Source organism: Passer montanus, unplaced genomic scaffold (genome assembly GCF_014805655.1).
Source record: "Passer montanus isolate IOZ18808 unplaced genomic scaffold, ASM1480565v1 scaffold6, whole genome shotgun sequence".
In the NCBI taxonomy this organism is placed as follows: Eukaryota; Metazoa; Chordata; class Aves; order Passeriformes; family Passeridae; genus Passer; species Passer montanus.
In genome coordinates this window covers 16905286-16927406 of record NW_024371037.1, presented here as the reverse complement: position 1 = coordinate 16927406, position 22121 = coordinate 16905286, and the positions used below count along the sequence as shown (strand labels likewise).

At 42.4% G+C, this 22121-nt stretch overlaps 1 protein-coding gene across 1 annotated transcript in view; it reads left to right on the top strand.

Moving 5' to 3' along the window:
* PPM1H (protein phosphatase, Mg2+/Mn2+ dependent 1H) overlaps positions 1-20793 on the top strand; it is a 128894-nt gene extending 108101 nt beyond the window's left edge. Inside the window, exons 7-10 of the mRNA XM_039726678.1 lie at positions 2945-3008; positions 4630-4737; positions 13283-13434; positions 19422-20793. Coding sequence (XP_039582612.1) covers positions 2945-3008; positions 4630-4737; positions 13283-13434; positions 19422-19569 — 472 coding nt within the window. The 3' untranslated portion in view covers positions 19570-20793. The remainder of the gene's footprint in view (positions 1-2944; positions 3009-4629; positions 4738-13282; positions 13435-19421) is intronic.
* Positions 20794-22121: the final 1328 nt, after the last annotated feature.

The window sequence follows — 22121 nt, the reverse complement described above, 5'->3', positions numbered from 1 at the left end:
TAAATAGTCCAGAAGGTTGTAGCCTATGTGAAATAAACCCACATGCAAAATACAGGAGGTTTCAGGGGGCATAAATGAAAATGAGCTTCATATCTTCTTTCTGCCTCCCCAGCGCAGTTGCTGTGTTTTTAGCTGAAAAGCTGTGCTTCATGCTTCTTGCAGCTTACCACACACTAGTGTATTATTTTCCCTGTTTCTCTGGTAATGCAGGATATAGGTACTTTTCTAGAGTGTCCTGGGTTGCTTTTTAGTGTGCCTGTGCTACCTCCACTGCTGTGGTTGCAGTTCTGAGCATTGTTTTTCAAGTGATGGTAATTTTTCAGGCAATAGCAACATCAACAGAAAAAGCACATTTGAGATGAGTTTGACACCCAGGTTCTAAGCCCGAGAGGTGACAGGCTATTAGTAACCACAAAATAAATCACAGTAGCTCCCTGAGCCTCCCTCACTTAGTTGCACAGTTTCAGGAGGTCACAGGCTAGCCAGCTGCTCTGCCTAATCTGCTGATGGAACATGTTAGCTGCAATGTCCTTACACCGAGGTGTCACAGTTGAAGGCCTGAGGGACAGTGGTTTTTTAATGGTTCCCTAAAGAAGCTGCACTCAGCAGTGGGGAGCATTCTTTTGAAGGACACTGGCCTAAATGGTACTTCTTTCCCTTTTTCCTAAAGCACATTAGTGTGAGGTGTTTTGTAGGAGAATATAAGGAGAAAGAGGAGAGAGGGGGAAAAAGCCTTGGTCCCTGTTTTAAGTTTTTGTTAACTTACAGGACAGTGTAAAGTGAGGGATTTGGTCTTAAATAATATAGATAATATAGTCTGTGTGTGAAGAATGGGCTTGTTTTTTCTTTTAAAAGGGGGCTGCAAGTAGTTAAGCCACATCATCCTTGTCTTGTTTGCTGTTTTAACAAATATGTACAACAATGTGAACATCCAGTAGGAATGGTTGTCTTCTCAGGCTTGTGGCTTGATTAGTCATTTGACAAATGCCCACAATGGACTCAGCTGATACCCATTGTCTTGGTGGCAGAGGACAACTGGCTCTATGCAAGGCATAGTTCAAACTCCTCAAGGATGTTTTCCCAGGGCTTCCAGTACTGTAGGTCCAGTTGGAAACTTCTAAACATGTTCATGAGTAGTCAGAAATAATAAATTGTTTGCTCTACATTCAAACCAGGATATTCAAGTTAGTGAGTGAGGCAGAGATATTTGGTGGGAATAAAGGAAAGAACAAGAGCAAAATCCATGACTGACTCCTCCTTCCCAACTAAATGCTATTCCAGGTTTTAAACATCAGGGAAGTATTATCATGTTGGCTACATGTAGTAATTTGTGCCTCTTTGTTTTGTTTAAGAGCTAATTTATTTGCCCTCCCAGTGCAAAATGCCATTTGAATGCCTTCACTGTATTGTGTCTTAGAGAGATGGCCAAATATTATGGTTATATATTCTAAGATATTCTTGACTACATGAAAGCACCCACTGCATTTTGCAAGCCTCACCTAGTTTCATTGTGGGATTTTATATATAGTAATATTTTTAATATATGAGGGGAGCCCTCCACTACTGTATCTTCTATGCATTTTGGTTGCTTTTTTCTTTTTTCTTGGTCCTTCCTCACCTCCAGAGCCCTAATATGTGATTGCTGGGAAATGTAAAGGTGGGGCTTAAATGTCAATGCAATTCTCAGTAAGTCTGAGTCTTGCCTGGGTGATGCAGCATATACAGCACCATTTATTGATCCCAGGCCTGTGCCGTATTTTGGTGAAGCAGGGGGCAGTTTGATTACAATATAGGATTTCACCCTTAATTTTTAATTTCCTGCTGGTTTACATGACAGCTTTAACATTGCATAAACCCGATCCCATGGAGCTCAGGCAGTTGTCCTGGAGAGCTGCACAGCAGGGGCTGGCAGGGATCTGCCCAGCACCTTCCCTCCCACTCTGGTTTGTGCTCTTGGGGTGCTTTTGGTGTCACCCTGAGGGCTTTGGCCATGGATAGGCCAGGAGGGAAGCACAACATGCAGGGAAAGGCTGAGGAGGGATGACTTTGTGGTATGAAGGGAAGCATGCCCCCCTGGGGCAATGCACCTTAGCCAAAAAGGTACCAGCACCTGAGCTCAAGCATGTATCATGCAAACCACAGGACTCTACAGCTTATGAGAATGTTATCTTCTGTTGCTTTTTTTTTATTTCTCACTGGAAAAATTGCTAACCTTCTCACCTCATCAGTGTCAACAGCTGGATGTGTAAAAGGTAGAGTACACAGGCATGCAGTAAACAGAATCAGAGCATGAGCATTTACTTCTCTTGTCTCTTGTCCATGGGAAAGCTGCTGTGAAATGTGAAACCTCTGACAACCTTGACTGTTGCAGTCAAGGTCAAATGAGCACTAAATATCCTAAGACTTCAGCATGTGAAGCTTGTCTCAGTTTCTGTGGTCCTGGAGGGTGAGAACAGGATCAGACAGCTGTTTCACACCATGTGTACATGTTCTGTCATTGCTCACGTTTCACATTAACAGTGTCAATCTAGGCATTGTTTAGTTTCTTGAGTTTGGAGTTGTTTTGTTTGGGTTTTTGATTTGGTTGGATTTGGGGTTTTTTATGACGCTGTATTATGGTATAGCTGGTACCATATCCGACAGTATCTTACCTGATTAGGATGTTTTGTTCCAGTTCACCTCTTTCTTTGCTGTCAATAGGAGAAGCCTGGCATGTTGGATATTTTCCCATCTTCACTTTTTCTTTTGGTGAAATGGATAACTATTTAAAGAAAACCTTCCTGCAGAAAAAGAAATTTACATCTTGGTTCAAAGGCAGAGTCGCTAGGAAAAATAATGATTTTTTTTTCTCCCCCCATTTTTGAAATCACAGGTGCTTGTTTCAGGGCACTGGGTCACTAATTGAGTACAAGCTTCATAAATGTTGTTTGTCCTCCCCCCACAGGGCATACAAAACCATTGAGGAAGATGACTTGAAGTTTCCCCTTATATATGGAGAAGGCAAGAAGGTGGGCACATTTGCTTTCCTCAGACCAAAGGAAGAAGGAATTCTGTGCTGTTTACCATTCAGTTTAGCCCATGGCAGTCCAGTGTTTTCCACTCAGTATCTCTTTATTTTATCGTTTTGACAACTTGAAAGAATATCTTAGTTCTGTCATAAATCAGTCTCATGTCTGGGGGGTGGTGGGGAGAGCGCAACATAGTAATAAGCATTTTACATCAGTCATTTGTTGTTTAGTTTGCTTTTGTTTTTCTTTCATCATAAATAGGCTACAATGAGACTCGTAAGTAATTGACTTTAAATGTTTCTGTTTCATTGTAAAATATAACTAGAACAAAGCAGGAGGATATTTAATAGTGCTCTGAGATGCAAAACTCCAATTTAGGAAGAGGAGGGATCAGGGCATGATTTGTAAAGTATAACACTTTGACACTAGCTGAAGAAGATAAGGTTATGGGAACTCACTGTAGAATTTTTCTGATGTGTGAAGGCTGATAGTTGAAAGGGAGAAACACATTCTGTTTGTTATGCTTTGTTTTCAGCTCTGTGATTAAGAACAGTGAAATCGTTAGTGTTGGTCCCAGCAAGCTTAGCTGAATGCAGCAATAGGATCAATATAAGGATGCAGTGGTGTCAGTTTGCTGATATTGGTATGCTTTCTGTGTTTCTAAACAGTGCTCTGCTGCTGCATTAGGTTATTATCTCAATGCAAAAACAGACACTCTTCAAAATTAGTCCATGTTTTGAAGATCCAGACCTGCATCTTATCTCTGAATTTCATCAGGTTTATAATTATTTGCAAAATGTTTAATGCACATCTTTTTCATTTACTTTCTTATGGCCCTGTGGAGCCAGGAGTCACTGATGCAAAATGATTCTGAGTCAGTTGCTCACCATTAGTGATGCTGAGCTCCCTTGTTCAGAAGCTGGTATGGCTAAGCTTGAGTTTGGGGGAAGTGATCAGCAGAGCACAGAGAGCAAGGTTTCCTGGGAGGCTGAATGCCTGGTCAGGTTTTGGAGCAGCTTTAATGAAGGAGAGCCCAGAACCTCTTGGGACACCACTCATGTTGCAGAGGGGAAGGAAGTGGTAGATGTGAAGGAACTGCAGACCTGCTGTAGACTGACTCTCCCTAGAAGAGAGCACTGTGGTCAGTGCTTCTGTCACGTGTGTGTGTGTTCAGCAATTTAGGGTAGCCTTTGGTACTTTTCCCTGGTAAAGGGAATATACAACATTATGTCAATAGGAAGATACCATGGATTTGTTATGTGAGTAGTTGAGCTCCTTGTCCTCTTTGTAAAACCTATACTAACAGAATAATTCCCTGAAGGAATGCTGTCATAGACTGGTGTGGACAGTGAGGTGACTGGGTTGGGTTTCTATAGCCCCAGTACCTTAGAGATAGTGAGTGGGATGTGGATGAAAACAAAGTTTGGAATAAGGAGACATGGAGATGGCATGAGTGTGAAAAGCTTTGACATTGATTGGCTATGTTAAATCTGGTGTTTCTGGGAGAGAAAAGGGAATTCATCCCTAACTGTAACAGTTACAGAGTAAGAATATTGTCTCATTCCTTATTCACACAGTCCATGTAACAAGATTTTATCCCACTGCTTTTCTTTATTTCCAGGCTCGGGTTATGGCAACAATTGGAGTGACCCGAGGACTGGGAGACCATGACCTGAAAGTGCACGACTCCAATATATACATCAAACCTTTCCTGTCCTCATCTCCTGAGGTAAAACAGCCAAGGTTCAACTATCTGATTTGTGAGAGGGAAATAAATTTACTTAGTCTGTTTATTTGTTCTTCTCAAATCATCCATTTTGATTGTGACCCAGTCCAAGTAACATGCTGTCCTTTCCGAAGGTGCAGCATGATAGTAACATCCACATAGTAGGAACTAAGTTCATAGTAGATTCTATGTTCCCAGCTGTGTGCTGATTGCTTCACATCCCTGCAGAGCACTGATGATTCCTTCTCACTCCCTGTGCTATGGTTATCCCATAGCCTTGCCATTCAGTGTGACAGATGCACATCTCTCCTTCTACCTTCATGTGCTCCAGCTCCCGTAAAGGCTTAGATCATGCTGCCTTCACAGAAGATGTAAATCTGTGTACTGCAGAAGGGGTGTCTTCCACAGCAGTGTAGTATCCTGCTTTACAAAGAGAATGCCAGATCAACTCTTAAGCAGGAAAATTCCAAGAGTCATAGGAAGGGTACTTTATGCTTCCATCTGTCTGTCCCTTAACCTTCAGTTCTTTTGATAGTTTTTTGTAAGCACCAAGTAATGACAGTGTGCATTCCCAAATGATATTGTTATGAGGAGACTATATGGTATTTGGGTTAGGGGTAGTTTTAAATGCCTCCTTCATTTTGAATGGCCTCATCACAAGCAGTTCCACCCAGTTTTTGACCACTGGGAACCTTGCAGTGAAGGATATCAAGCCTTCCAAAGCTATTTAAATGTATTTATTAACGAGGAACATGCAAGCCTTGCTATTTTTTCTCCCATTGTAACTGCATTCCTCCTGTTCCTACATCAAGGAACAGATGTCACACATTTTTCATAAAATATTAAGCAAGGGCAAACCATCTGATGACAGCACAAAAAAAGGCAGCTTTGCTTCCATGGCCCAAATGCTGAAAACTGTCCATTGTCAACTGGATTGCCAAAGTTTTAACCATACCCAGTATTTGACCTTGAATTTTTTGCTTGCTATAGCAGTATGAGAGAATGAAATCATACAAATAACATCATACTGTTAGGAAGGAACCAAATTAAGTAAACCTTGCTTATAACATCTCTAAGGCAAATTTGTCATGAATGTTTCAGGCTGCTCAAAGTATCAAAAAAATCAGGTATCAACAAAAGTATCAACAAAAGCAGGTTCAATATTAAAATGAAAGGATGACAAAGTTTGTTGGCAGGGTTCACTCTACTACTTACTGGATTGTTGGAGTGCACAGAGAAAAGATTGGTCTGAAATCTAAAATCAATCAATCTAAAACTAAAGTTAGCCAAAAATTATCTATGTGGAAACTGAGGACAAAAAAGCTTAAGGGTAAGGAAGAAGGGTAAGGGAAAGGTTAAGGATAAAAAGGAATAAGGGAGACCCTCCTGTTGAGTCACAAGGTTCAGAGTAGACCCCCTTGTCAAACTTTTCTCCGGACTTGATCACCAGTTTAGGCATAAAGGTTTTAACAACACTTAATCAATAGCTGAATTTAAACAATTTAACAGAAGATTCTATAGAATTTACTGTAAGCACAACAGTAACTGACTTACAGGCTTAACTTACAAATGTAACATATTTAAAAATCTAACAGAGCAACATTCCTAGTACCTTTGCTATAGCATATTCACACTCAGATACACAGACCTAAAAGAGTATGTACATAGCCTGTGGTCCAGGAGAGCTCAAAGGGCCTCACTTGGACCCACTGTTGATATGGTTGCAAGAAAGTTGGCTTTAGCCATAGTAATTTTCCATTCTTGCTGCAATTTGGGTGGTAACTTTCTCTGAAAGTTTGATAACTTTGTTATAATGTTGTTCCATTTGGGTTGTTATTCAGGTAAGAATAATTTGGGTTGTTATTCAGGAAGAATAAGTTTCCAAGGCTGTTTGAAAAAAAACAGGAGCTCTTTAGACAGCCCAAGCTCCTGGGAGCAGACAGTGTTTCTGATAAGCTTGAGAGAAGCTCAGCCCAGGTGCTGTTCATCAAGGCCAAGGCCTGACAGCATTTCTGAGATCATAGACTGGCCTGAGGAGGAGCAGGGAGGAAGGATGCACCACCCCACAACTAAAGATGATCTGGCTTGCTCCACAGAGTGGCGGTGTAGTCCCCTCTCACCTCTGTGCCTATAAACAGAGATATAAAATTCATATGCACTTATTATATATAAATTATATAGTAAAATTCTAATTATAAAATTAAAAAAAAATTAAAGTGCTGAGAGAACCCAGCCCTGAAGAAAAGAGAGAGATCTACAGACAGCCCCTTCTTCGTGTTTCCTTGCTATCAATCGTGCACTTTCCCCCTTTGAATGTGTAGTGTCCCTCACTTGAGACCTGCTCCTGTTCTCCTCAGCCAGGCAGGCAGGAGCTCTGCCCTCATCACTGTAGTGGATTTAATGCCATAAAAATGATGCAATTCTACCTATTTATTTTTCTTTCTGGCTTGCTGAGATCCAGTGTTTCTGGGGTACATAATGGCTGCAGCAAGCATCCCAGCAATATCATCTCTGCCAATTGCTGCCGCAGTGTTTGTGTGTGTTTATAAACCAAAGCTTCTCATGGGCTTTTCTGATTTGTGGGGAATGTGTCTGTACATGTTCAAAGTCTGGAATGTGGCATCCAGTTCGTATGCTAGCCACGTTTCAGGATCTCTTAACTGCTTTGCAAAAGGGAAGCAAAATTGGCTTTGTTTCCACATCCTCTTCACAGCTAAATTCAGCAGAAATGTATGAGGGCAGAAGGAGGAAAGACAGAGCACCAGCCACCTTAATTTAGAGATATTGGCAAAAAAACCCCTGAGTATTATTAGGAAGTAGCATATGCTCCAACTTGCTTTCTATTGCACCTCCTCCTCTTAATCATCTCTTGCCTCTCTTCCCAGAGAGAGCCCCAGTGCTTCAACTCCTCATGTTTTCCCCTACATTGTTATGTCCCTACATGGGCAGCGCACCTTGCTCAGAAACCAGCATTAAGAAACAAAGTCTTTATTCTGCCATCTGGGAGGCTTGGCACTTGGAAGCAAACGCAGTGGTGTCAGGCAGCAGTCATATTTGGTCCCTGTGCAGCACTGGATTTTGAATTGTTTATATAGAGGTAGGGAAGCGCAGTGTGTGGTTTCCAGACCTGGAAAAGGGAGGCACAGGAAATTAAGGCACAGAGTGAGTCGTGACAGAGGGAAGATCCAAGTCCTCTGGCTTCTGTCTCTGTGCCGTAATTGCAGTGTTCTTTCTCGAGTAAGGGGCAGTCTGGTGAGTTTTCTGAACATTTTATTTCCAGTGTGACAAAGTGCTGGTATGCCTATCCACCAAAATTTAGCTCAAGGAAAGGTAAACATCCCTGAGACTACATCCAGAAATAGGCATATAATAGTAATTTAAGGGTGGTGTGAAATGATACTTTGACAGAGTGCCAGGCTATGGGAGGAAAAGTCATGCAGCCAAGACTGACAAATGTAATCAGTATTCACTGGCTCAGCTGTTATGAGACCAGATTTGGAGGACTTCTGCAGGTTGGTGAGCTCTAGAGATTTGAACCTTTTATAATGAACTGGAGTAGCACAAAGCAGGCAATCCATGGCTGAGGCTCTCTGGCATGGAATTAAATATTTATTTTTCATAATGGAACAGTTAATTTAAAAGCTTTCAGCAGGAAATTCTGCTTTTCAAAACTTAGAGCGACCTTGTTGCAGATGAAAAGCAGAATTTAATCCTGAAATTTTTTTAATTTTCAGCAGCTCAGCTATTTGGTGGGGAAAGATGTGGCTCTGATGGCAGCATTTGGTCCTTGCCAGCAAGGAACCCAAAGCCAGCCACCAGAGCAAACTATAAGAAGGTAATGAAGAAGAATTTTTGTTATTCCATTGTTTGTAAAATCTTTCTGATGACTCCACAAATATGTCCAAGGAGACCATTTTAGATTCATATCTGCCTTCTGGAGAAATCCTCAGGAATTACACCATCCAAAGGAACAAGTAAGGCAAATACATAGAGAAGCACAGTATGATCAAAGGAAGTCAAAGTGGCTTCAGGAAGCAATGTCACAGTTAAGTGGCTTCAGGTCCTTGAGGTTATGTCGACAAGAGAATTAAAAATAATAATAATAATAATAATAATAAATACAGTTGATGCTCTTGGCATGAGCACTTTAATTCCTCAGAACATTTGGGAAACTGTTGTGCATCACAGCTTATTAATATAAAAGATATGAAGCTACAGACAAAGTGGAAAGTTGGCACAGTCAACTGGAAATTGGCTAAGGGGCAGGAAACAAAGGGTGGCAGTAAAAAGCTAAAAGGAGATTAATTGGTGAATGCTGCAGGGAGCATTGTTCGGACCCACTTTTTATTATTTACATATAAATTACATGGAGAGTGGTATTGAAAGATCTCATCATTTGCCAGGAAAGCTGCGCTGGATAGCACAGTGCATAAAAGGGACGATACAATTAAGAAAGGGCTTAATTTATTGAAGTAGCTGGGTTGATCAATAGTGCAGGCGAGTGAATGCAGGCTGTTGTTTAGCTGGAATTCCCCGGAGGCTGGCTGCTGAGGAGCACCTCAGGTGGCTGCAGGCTCGCATGTCACTCTGTTGTGAGCGGTTTTCCAGCCGCAGGGACGCGCATTGGCTGCCTCTTAAAAACAGACCTGGCCAACGAGGCAAGCGCCTTCGCTGGGCTGCCGTGGTCCTTTGCAGCAGCCAAAGGCAAGGCTTTGTCTGGTGGGTAGATCTGTTTGAAGTGTAAATAAAAACCAGCCCAACTGTTTGTTCATTGCTTGCCCAGAGCAGTTTTGTCAGTGCTCTTGACTGCATGTAGATAATACATAATATGAGAAACAAATACCTGGATTGAAGAAGGACATTATTTGACAAACTACATATTGCATGTTCAGAAAGATGTGTGTGACTATGGGCTCTAGTGGTGTGTATCCACTGTTACCTGTCAGCAGATCTGTAAGTACTAGTCAGGTTAAGTAATATTATCCTCTCTGTAGGATATAAGGGTAACCCAGTGCTTATTGCTGTAGCTTCATGGCTGGCTGTGCTGCTGAGGTTCTTTTCCTTGTTCCTGATAGTTTTTTACATTTTCTGATTGCTAATGTCAAGTTCAGCTTGTTAACAGGTCAGCTACTTTACGTCAATAAAACATCAGCAGATGATGTATGGTGACCAAACTTGGCTCCTTCCAGGGCTGCCCTGATACTCCAGAGAGATTAATTTAAAGAGTGAGAAACTCACTCTTCACACAGAAGGGGTGGTAGGCTGGAGGGAGTTGCTGAGAGGTCTCTCAGGACATCATGGGATGCCAAAGACACAAATTCTGTGGGGCACTTTCAGGAGTGATGTCTGGCTGCAGAAGCAGCAATTCACAAGGAAAAGACTGAAGATTCAAGATGGCATTGTCAGAAAATTTGTCAAGGGTGCTGCACCAGTTAAGGAAACATCTGTGCTGCCAGTCATTGTCCAGCCAGCTCACCTGAAGGAGCAGGGTTCTGCAATGCTGCTTTATAGCGTGAGCAGCTTTGCACAAACTTGTGTCACAGACAGAACTTTCCTTAAACCTCACTCTCTACTTCCCTGAAATACAGCTACAGGAAGGAGGCAGTCATTGGGAATGTTTACTCTGGAATCTAAAAAAACAAAATAGTCAATTTCATTGCAATCATTGAACCGCTTTTGTTCACTTAAGATTTAAAGGGCTGTGGGTTCCTTGCTGTTGCAGGCACTTAGGTAATTCCCTCAATATCTCCTCATACTTCAGAACTGTGGCATATCATACTCTCACCTTTTTTTGTACAGTGTGGAGTGTGCTGTGGGTGCTGCACACTGTGGGATGTGTGTGGAGTGGGTGTTCAGTGAGCCCTGCTGGGCTGAGCTTCCCTTCCCCATGCCATGGTTCTGCCCAGCCTGGGTGCCTCCAGGAGCTCTGCTGTCACACTGCTCCCAGCCAGCTGAAGGCACAGGGGCTACTGCAAGAGAGCCTCATTGACCCAAGAAAGAACTGGAACAAAGGTGCTGGCAGAAGAATGAAGGGTTAGGAGCTGGTTGCTTTCTGCACCTGGACTAGGCAGTCTGTGAACATAACCTGACTCTGCAATAGACTGGACAGCTCTAACTCTTTTTTGTCAGCAATATATTAGGGGCACCTACAGCTGTATTTAAGATATCCAAGGCAAGACACAAAGAAAAGACTTAAGGTAACTGGAAGGCAGACAAAACTGCATTTCATTGAACATTTACTTGCATGCCAAACTGGTCCTTACATGCAACAATTTTACGTCAGTTGCCCCAAGCTTTTCTCCTGTAACCTCGACACACTCTTTTCCTTAGCCTGGGGACTAGCCTGACACCTCCCTGTCCTCTGTGTCTCTTCTGACATCTAGTTTCCTCTCAACATATGCCTTTTTGCTGGAGGTGTCCAGTTCACAAAGCTTGTCCTTTTAGGAACTACCATACCTTCTTCCTAGATTACACAGTAAATCAGTGAATGCATCTTTTTCCTGTTCCCCTAAAACAAAACATATTCTTGGTAAAATTATCTCTTCTTGATATTGCTCATGGACTGGCTCCAGGTAGCTTTGAAAAGTTGCTCATCCATCCCAGTGCCACTCCTCAGTCAGACAAAATGGTTGATTTCAGGAGGATTCCAATCAGTGATGTATGGTTTTGCTTTCCTGACTTCTTCCCCACCTAAGCTGCAAAAATGGCTTCTGTGATGTAATGTGTCTTTTGCCTCGGTTGGGATGTCCTTTTCCCAGCACAGATGTTGGAAGCTTGGTTAGCCCTACCAGGGGCTTGGTGCTGGGTGCATCCCTGAGCATTAACTGTGATGCTTTCTCAAGTATTTGCTGGTCCCCAAGAGATCTGACCAGAACATGTGCTGTATATTGATGGTTGTGTTGGCCAACTCAGCCTCCACACCCCAATGATTTCTGAGTTGCAACTGTGGGCTGTTAAGGCTGAAATAAATTCTGGGAGACAGGAACTATGACAGCTACTGATTTCTGTACAATAAGCTTGAGAGGAGAGCTGTGCTGCGTATAGGGGTCTTTTCTGTATTCCCACTCAAGTCTGAATAAGCAGATATGCTCTAATGAAGAGAGTATCTTGCCTTGAATTTAATCCTCTCCAAAGTCCTTATTCAGCTGCTACCTTAGATAATGAAGTGAAGGTTACACTTTACAAATGACCTTCTTGTGCTTTTGAGTGAAAGGCGAACTGGTAAGGATTAGCAGACAGATCTAGGTGATTTTTAATTTTTTTTTTCCTCTGGTACTGGTTGAAGTCCCATAAAAGTGTAATTACATTAAAAGGTCCAGGCATTTTGTATGCATTGCCTGCTTCATGGCTCCTAAGGGGAGAGTGCACCATGAGGGAGAATAAAACAGCTCATATTTTCTTGTTATGCCCAGTGCTTATCCTGACTAACTGCTGTTACTGGAGTCCAGGACTGGAGCAGGGTGCGTGATGAGGTGCACTCTTTCTGAATTTCAGTATAGGTGATCCCTCCCTCCTGTCTGCCCTGTCGTGGTTGTTACAGTTCTTTCAAACTGTGGTTGTTGCTGTGGTAATTAAAGTGCTCTGTGGGTGCTTCCTAATGGCTCCCCATCACAACCTGGGAATTGCATGCATTTCTCAGCTGGAGTACAGCATGAGCTGGAAGGGGAGTTACACCAAGCTAAAGGCTTGTTTTGAAACACTTTCTATGGCCTTTGCTTTCGTTCTGGCTCAGCTGATGGCCCCGCAGTAACCCCCACTGTGACTGCCTCCACCACTGTCAGCCTCTCTGGGAAGAGGTGGTGGAAGTTGTTTTAAAAGGCAGGCTGTGAAGAGGTGCCAGCAGTGATCAGCCTGACTAGGGCTGCAGACAGACAAATTGAAGTCAGCGGGTATTTTAATAGTGCAAATGAGCTTCACTTTTGTGCAGATCCTGAATTGGTCTGTAGCTACTGAAATCCTTACAGATACATGTGACTGAGCAGTTTTTCTGCATTTCATGGAACCACTCACTTGCTCAGGCAAAGCTCGAGTGCAGCAGCTGCCTCAGGTTTAGAAAAGTGAATGCAATGCTGGCTGTCAGACAGGCATTTCCAAACATGCAATCTGGCAGACTTAAATGGATCAGGACAAATAGTGAAAACAATTATTTGTGAATATTTTATTAGAAAATATCAAAAATTCATCAAATAAATTATTCAGCTTCCATATGACTAGTCCTGCCAATGATAGGGAGGAGCCTCGTGCACTGAAGCCAGGCTGCCGGGTGGGGGAGGCTTCAAGTGCTTCTGGCATCAGGCAGCGCAGCGCCTTAGAGCCTGGTTTTGGAACACTTGCATCCATCCAGCCTGGGGTCAGCACCTGAGCCACGCTGAGCTGCAGCAGGAAGGGCTGCTGTGTGGAGGGCTGAATTGGAGACAGGCTCCACCAGTGCCATGGGAGGTTATGTCCCTGGCTGACCCCGATAAACTCACAGCCAAACTCATCAGTGTTTCACAAACAGGTCTGACAATCCTCCTTCATGAATGTGCCTTGGGTTTTTTTCTTTTAGGTGCGAGTCTATGACCTCCTGCAGTACGAGCATGGGCCAGATGATGTCCTGATCCTAGCTACTGATGGACTCTGGGATGTGCTATTAAATGAAGAAGTGGCAGAAGCTGTCACTAACTTTCTACCGAACTGTGACCCTGATGATCCCCACAGGTTTGTGCTTATCCCAAATTTTCTAGCTTCTCCATAGAGGAGCACTTTCTGGTAATGTATTTTTGTAGAAAGTATGACATGAATAACATTTGGGAGATATGCAACACTTACAAGAAGACATTTTTATTGGTTAGATGGAGCTTCTGCAGCAAATGTTAGCAGTTAGAGCAGGGGCTCTATTATAACTCAGAAATGCCTGCCTTCAAAGGAGTAGGTGTGGGATTGCAGTATCATGGCATGGGATCCATTTTGTTTGCTTTGTGAAGAAGTCCTGTGGAAACTGTAGGAGGCTGGGGTCTTGGAAGAGCATGGCAACAAGTCTCTCGTCCGGACAATCCCTTAACACTAAAGATTGTTTCTCATCCTCAACATCTCCCTCTCTCCCTCACTGTGTTTGTATATAAATACTGCACACTGTGGTTCCCACTCATTCCTAGTCATGGTCTGACCTTTAAACCTACCTTCCATAGAGGATGCTCAGTGCTACCAGCTGCAGGACAGGTGTGGTGACAGAACAGGTGGAAAGTCTGACTTGTATTTCAATTAATTAGATCCTGCTTCATTTCATCATTTTAGTCTACCTCATTTTAATCTACCTCATTTTTCTATCTTTATCACATCTTAAATTATCAGTTTCTGTCCTTAAAACATACCGTCGTGCAAACAAACAAGTTCCCAAGCAACCATCTAGAGGCTTTCTGCCTTGAGTGAGTCCATAGGTTTGTCTGCTAACTGAGTTCAGTATCACTATGAATTAAAACATTATGCCAGAGATCAGAAGTCTCTTGCTTGTAAATGGGACTGTGAAAGTGGAAAGAGCTTTATTTCTTCTTAGAGACTGTTCAGGAAGGGAAGTGTGTGTTGCTAGTGAATTTAGGGCCATCTACCACTTTGTTCTGCCCTCACCCTTGGCTGAGAGCAGGGAAGAGAGATTTTATACATCCCCCGTTGGCCTGTGGAAAGTGGAGTTTCAGAAATAGCTGAGACCCATCTCAAAATGCTTGCTGTTTCTCATATTTCTAAGTGGTCATCTTCCCAGGGTCAGCCCTGTTCATCAACAAACAAGAAGACTGGGTATGGACACCTTGGCAGAGACTTGGGTTTTAAAGGGAGAACACCTTCAAAATAACAGCAGTATTTTTTGCCGTGACACTTAAAAATATGGAATGCAAAAAGAGGTTTTGCTGCAGGAGAATGGATGATTGATGATTATCATGAAGCTGCAACTACAATATTTAGACTTTCCCCATCTCCTTATGTCAAAGGTGAGGTGTGGTATGAATGACAGCCCCCGGGCCATCTCTGCTTCAGCAAGACATGCAGCTATGTCTGCCTTCTCTCTGGGAAGAGATCAGACAGGATCAGCTAAGGGCATTTCCAGGGCATCTGGCAGTGTGCTATGCAGGCGTGCCATTAATTTAAGGTAGGAGGAGATGACCTATCCAGTCAACTTTCAGTTATTCCCTGACACCCTTCAGAAATGCTGCGGTGCTTTTGTTCTCATTCCTGCTCCCTTGAGATTCTTGCAAAGGCACCTGGTAACATGCAGTACCTCTGTCCTGCTCTGTCTCCATTCTCATCTGGTATCTGGAAAAGGTTGGCCCTGCCTTCCATCCTCACCAGTCCCATCTGTTGAGAATATAGTCAGGGTGTGTTGTGTCTCTCTTGTTCCTTTTGGTCCTTACTTTTTAATTTAAGCTGATGGTGATGGCCATCATGATTGCTGCAGTGGGAAGCAGGATTCTTCAACCTTTTTGACTTGTTAAGTGAGTTATTTCATCCATTATAGAACACTCAGAGGCAATGAGAGACACTAAGGGAAAATTTTATTTTCTTTGTTTTGATTTAGATTTTCTTCTACTGGTTCAGTAATTGTGGGGGATTAGTCACTGTTTGTGCCAGTGTGAGTACCACACATTCCAGAGCTAAGCCTGCTGTTTATAACTTAGAACAAACACATTTATTGGTGTTTGGCCTACTGGTCTTTGAATGGACATCTGAATTGTAAATAAATTTGTTATTTTAAGCAACTTTGTGCCAGGTCGTTTAGAAGCTTACAGATAGTGATGGCAAGACATTTCTCATGGCAACATGCAAAAGGTAATTAGAGCAGTCCCTCATATAGTTTACAATGATATTTATGAAAATTACCTTTGTAGAATTGCTCTTGCTGCTTGGTTGTAAAGAATATTTAAAGGTTTTAAAGTACCATGTGAGAGGTTCTATGTAATTATTTCACAGTGGTCTAAATGAGGTATAACTAATGAATTTACTGTAGCATTCCAGCTCAAGCTGTGGACCTGCATTCATTCCTCTCACTAGTCAGTGACAGAAAAATCTTCTTTTGCTGTATTACAAACATTGTGTTTAAAGGAAATGTTATCCCAGAAAATGTCAGGTTCTGTGATGGGTGCGTTGACATAATCTGTAGTGAGGTGATCAGCCAAAAATGTAATATTTCTAGGGATGCAGAAAACTTGTCAGAATGTAAGAGACTTGCACCCTGGGTTTGGCAATGCTATGGTCTTCAGGAGAACCAACCTGTGGAGCAGCCTCTGGATCCACCTGACCCAATAGCCTACTTATTTCCTGACAGCAGCATATTAGAAAAGAGGAGAGAAAAAAAAGCCTAGAGAGGATTTTAGAGCTGCAGAGTACTTAGCTGTTACATAATTAGCTCCTTGCGGGACCAATATCCCTCCCATTTGAATTAGAAGTCACTTTATAGCCTGATGGGTAAGAGCTTACAGCCCTCAGCAATGCTTTTGGGACTCTCTCCTCGTGGTACTTACTGTGAGTATTTGTTGCCCACATAAAAAACATTTCTGAATTCTGTCAGACATAGCATGTGCCTGGACGTCTCCAAGTGCAGGGAGAGCAAAGTCCTCAGGTCTCTCTTCATTCAGCCATGCAGACGCAGCCTTGGGGGATTTGGGCACACATTTGTTTAGAGAACAGTTCCTGCGTGAGGGCTGGGATGGAGTGAAGAGGCTGGGAAGGAGCAGGATTTCTTAGCCAGCTCATTTCTTTTGGGTCTTGTGGCAGATGAGCATTACGGGGCTCCTGGTGAAGGACAGGTGGCAGTGCCGCTGCTGCTGTCCGTACGTCAGCTTTCTGAAGAGGTATGAAGATGGAGAACTGTGACTCTTTGCCAGCTTCCTTCAGCTGCATGTATGCACATTTACCCCTGACCTTGGGAATCTTTTATTTCTCATCCTTCCTTTTGTCATTTCTTGTCTCCTCATTTTCTCTCTCACACTCACTAGAGATTTATGAGGATGCTGAGGAGCTCCTCCACCTCTGCTGGGTGTGAGGAGATAAGAAGCTGCTCAGACAGCAGCACGATTCCCCCACTGTCACCATTTCTCCTTCAGTACTTTCACTGATCAATACTGAAAGCTTTGGCATAAGAAAAAAAAGCCCTCCATATATTTATTCTTAAAACACAAAAGTTGCATTACAGCAAGACTATTCATTAGGAGGAAGTGGATACTTTAAAACTACTTCAGCAGTTCTCTAATGCTGTCTCGACAGCTGAATCCCAATTTCATAGCACTGGAGAATAAAACATTCGGTAATGGACTGCTGCTGCTATTCATCTCCAGGTACAAGAGGCTCACCCTATCTCTTCTAGTGCCAAGTTGAACAGCTTTGCTTCAATTCAGCTCTACACAGGAGAGGAATACTTTACTTCACTACTGCCTTCACCTGTTCCTTTTTCTTTGCTTCATTGTGCTGGTTTTTCTTGAGTATTTCACAGTTTGTCTACAAGAGAATTTCTTGTTTATTAAAATTCCTTTTTTTTTAATCTTCCCCTCTCCAAACATTCAGCAGCAAACGCCAAATACAATAAAAAGCAATACTCATTCCTTTGTACTCCTTAGATGTGGAGAGTCCTTGTTAATTAGAAAAAGCAGGAAGGCAAAGTTTTCTTACAGAATGATGGGTGTTTCTTTCTTAAATTCTGACAATAGCTGAGAAATCTTTGGGAAGTATGTTCTTGCCAAAATTCACTCAACATTAGACACGCTGTGAATAAATATTTCAGTTTCTTGCTTGCCACGTGGAGTCCTTTTGTTCCTTAGCCCTGCATCTGATTTGAAAACTGAGGAGTGCAAGTATGTATGTTTGGGTTTTTTTCCCTTAGGAAACACAATTTCATGTTGCATTAGGACAGTAAGGGCAGTGCTTCTTGTTACATCCTGATGTTCTAGCTCAAGGCTGTGGCACAGACTGATCTCAGAACACGCATGTGTGTATGCAAGCATGTGTCTTAGATTTCATGTCTTTGGGCCCTTCTTTCACTGCTAAAGTAAATCATTTGTCAAAACTAGTGAGGCCTGGAAATGTTATCCCTCAGTACCATTAGGACCAGTGGGTGCATTGCAGCTGTACAACATTACTTGAATTTGGCATCAAACCTTTTGAGTAGTCAAGCGTTGGTTCATTTGCATTGAAGAAATCTTTCTAGTTGAGCAAATATATCTACTCTTGATTCAAAGGAGTCCTCTGAGTTCAAGGCATCAAAACTCTAGGCACAAAACAAAACTGGGTTTTTTTTCTTCTTTTATCCCCAGAGACTGAGTAAGGGCTCTTTGATAGAAATTACAACTTAATAAGGAATTCTGCGGTGAAAAGTTCTAAGGTTAGAAGAGCCCTGGGTAACTGATAAACCTAAATACACACACAGTGCTTCTGATCAACAGAGATATTGTTCTTTCCCTTTCTACAGATGAGATCTGGGCAGATAATTTCTGGTCAAGGATCCTCCCTAGAAAAGAGGGTATTGAAATGCAAGCCCTTCTTGTCCTTTCTGGTTTTGGAAACACAGAGGTGTGCTTTAGTTCTGGAAGCCTGTGTGTGTGGCTTCATAGAGCCCTGCATCATCCTGAGGGTCGATACTTACACTTTTAATAAAAACCATGCAGACTGGTGGTTTGTTTTTTTTCTTGTCACGCTTTAAACTATTCAGTTAATTTTAATTGCCAAATCCCAGAAAAGCTTGCCTCCACTCAATCAAATTCAAAACCCCTTGGCCAGGTGTTGGGCTGATGAAGTAAAACACATGACAGTAGATGTTCACCCATAATGAGATTTCTTTCTTAGAGGAAACTTCTAAGTGAGTACACAGATGTGTTGATGTAGTAATACCAGGTAAAGCAGTAAGGGAGAACATGACAGAGCACTGTCTATGCACCTTTTGGACTCTGACACCCTTCTGCCCCCAAAGAGCATGTGGTAGTTTTTGAGGACAAAAAAAATAACTCCCATAAATCCAATGCCACTCAGCCCAGCACAGGCTGGAAGTTTTGAAGCAATGTGAAACTTGGTATTTCACTAAATTAAGCACTTGACCACTAACATTCATGCAGTTTTCATTGAACTCATAAATGTGAAAGAACTGTGGGACTCTGTTAATCTGATCATATTAACTGTAAGTTTCCTTTTCCAGTTTCAGAATAAAAGAGATTTAAAAGTCATTCCTATGGTCAACAAAACAGACAAGTTTGGATTTTATTTTTATTCTCTATTACTTGATGTCAAATTGCTTTCTTTGTTATAGCTCATTTCTGAAATAGTTGAGCCATGTTTACTTTCAGGTGTGTCAGTGAACAAGTGTGTAGTTTTCAACAAGTAGTGTTATTTGGGGTTGTCAGTTTGGCAGACTACAATTAGAAAGCCAATTTGTTAAGGCAAGTGTGTTTAATATTTTTCTGATTGGTGAAGCCAGGCACTTAGAACAGCCAGTGACTTTTGATCAAGTGGTGCCTGTCAAATAGCTTTACATTCTTATTCAGGAACTGTCACTGAACTGGAAGGAGTTGCTGTTTGCATATGCCATGGTTTTTGTTCCTCCTGCCTGCTTCTAAAACACTGGGAAGCATGTCTTGGTAGGTCACAACATTAAATCTGGCAGGCAGCAGGCTGTGCAAACCGGCTTTGCTCCTGGAGATGACCCTCCCTGGCTGTACTGTCCTTTCCCACAGGTACACGCTGGCGGCGCAGGACCTGGTGATGCGAGCCAGGGGAGTGCTGAAGGACCGGGGCTGGCGGATATCCAACGACAGGCTGGGCTCCGGAGACGACATCTCTGTCTACGTCATCCCTTTGATCCACGGGAACAAACAGTCCTGAAAGGAGCACCAAGACTGGTTATAGGACGGGGATCTTTTTGGGAAGGGCCTGTAAGAGACAATAGGTTTTTGGTGGTCTGACCAGGACATTTCCAGTTGATGTAATCTAGTCATAACTAATGCTGGAGGGGTATTTTTCTGCCCAAAAGGTAGGTTTCTGCACATATACTGTATATGATAAAAGTAACCCTTAAGATTCCAATTTCCCTACAGAAAGGTTTTGGTGCTTAACAGGAATGGGATTTAAATGCTGCTAGCATATTATGAATTCTGTCATCCCTCTAGGTGGGGTGGGGAATTAATTTTTTTTTCTCAGTTTACCATGTAGCTTGGAAGAGCCATTTCAGTTGTGAAAGTAGAAGTGGGTATCAGAAGCCAAGGAGGCTCCTGAAATCTACCCCCAAATATTCAGAAGTGGGCTTGGGTCACATCTCATTTAAGAATGTAGATATACATATATGAGACTCAAGAGTTTTCTTTCAGAAAGTTGTATTCATGACTTATCTATGAACAACTTCAAACTTGTGTAATCCTTTGAGCCCCCATTTTCCTCTCCTGTCTCTTCTTCAGTAGACTATGCCTCCTGTATTTTAGTAGGAAAACTGAAATTGGTTTCAGTGTAACTATGCCTGTTTACTGCAGCTAAAAACAGTCACCTGCAAAGTTTTCCAGGAGAAATAGGTCACAGTTCTGTATGGCAGAATTTATTCTGGAGTGAGGAGTTACTCGTCAAGATTTCTTGTTGTGTGTATACCATGATTATTCAGAGCATGCAAACTCAGCTTTATGTGATGTTTACCTGGAGGCTGTGGTTTCTTTGGGATCAGAGATTTACATTCATTGAATGGTTCTGCCTGCTTTATCCTGTTGAAAGGATCCCTGACCATAAAATTTTTCATCAGTTGAGATTTAGTGAATTTGTTTGGGCTCCTGAGTGTGTTTTCAGTTGGACTTCTACTTGAAGTAGTGGTATTGGTCTCATTCGCAATTTGGATACACAGATAGTGATCTATTTCAAAGGTGTTTCAGTTCTTCCTGCCTCATTTATTATTCAGCCTGTTTGACTGCAGTGATCAGAAGGGGACAGCTTAAAACTTTCTGTCCTCTTGGCATTGAAAATTGTACTCAAGGATCATGAGATGACTGTGATAGATACAAGCCCTTGGCTTGCTTCAGCTCTTTTCTTAGCAGTGATAATTTAAATAAAGAAAATCTGTGTAAAACATTTTTGACGTGAAAGCAGTAGTCCAGGAGAGAAACAAGTGAGCAGGTCTGCATGTAACCTGGCTGCCTAGTCCACACAGGCAGCTCTCTTACTTCATTGGCAGGAATTTAAGGGAAATCACAATCAGAAAGTTCTAGCATACAGGCAGGTATATTGGCTAGGGAGCCAGCTTCCACCTGATTTGTGCCCAGACCACATTGGTGTGGAGTTGTTCATCTGGTTTGTACTTCTTTGATAAGAAAAACAACAGGGAGCTGACATCACTGCAGGGCACTGACTAGGGAGCTCACAAACGTTGTGTCCTTTCCAAAAGAGAAAGAGATGCTGTGCCCTTTGCAGGTTTTCTCCTGAACAGGCGTGGCCCAGAGCTTGCCAGCTCTATAATTTATCACGTGCTGTGTAAACACAGCACAGCCCAAGTGCAGCCTAGTCCACACAGGCAGCTCTCTTACTTCATTGGCAGGAATTTAAGGGAAATCACAATCAGAAAGTTCTAGCATACAGGCAGGTATATTGGCTAGGGAGCCAGCTTCCACCTGATTTGTGCCCAGACCACATTGGTGTGGAGTTGTTCATCTGGTTTGTACTTCTTCGATAAGAAAAACAACAGGGAGCTGACATCACTGCAGGGCACTGACTAGGGAGCTCACAAACGTTGTGTCCTTTCCAAAAGAGAAAGAGATGCTGTGCCCTTTGCAGGTTTTCTCCTGAACAGGCGTGGTCCAGAGCTTGCAGCTCTGTAATTTATGACGTGCTGTGTAAACACAGCACAGCCTGAGTGTGGGGCAGCTGCCCAGGTGCTGCATTTGACTGCATCTGGACTGAATCCACAGTTTGGTGGATTTAAACTACTCTTGCTCCAAATCTCTAGACCCAGAAGAGTTTCAGGGTGAAAGCAGGCAATGTGGAGAGTGGAACAGCTCAAACATTGCAGCAAGCTGCGTGATTCTAGCCTGAAAACTGTTCTATGAGTTCCCCAGCACCTCATGTGATAAAGCTGTACAGAACATGGATGTTTTGCATTCTAGAGCTTCAGTATAAATCAATGGCATATCTGATTATGTGTTTTCGTGCTTTTTTTCCTGATTTTTTTCTCTTTACCTCCTTTTCTGTGTGCATCTAGGTGAAAAGAGAGGTTTGGAGTCTAGAATATTTTTCACATGACCCCTCATATGTTTTAAAGTTTAAGCAAGAGATCTTCTCTTGCACTTTTTTTTCGGCCTAATAAAGTTATAAACATGCTTTTTATGTTCTGTGTAACTCCTGTTGTCTCCTCACAAATGCAGTTGTGTAGTCCTCTAGCAATTCAGATCCTCTTTGACAAAGAA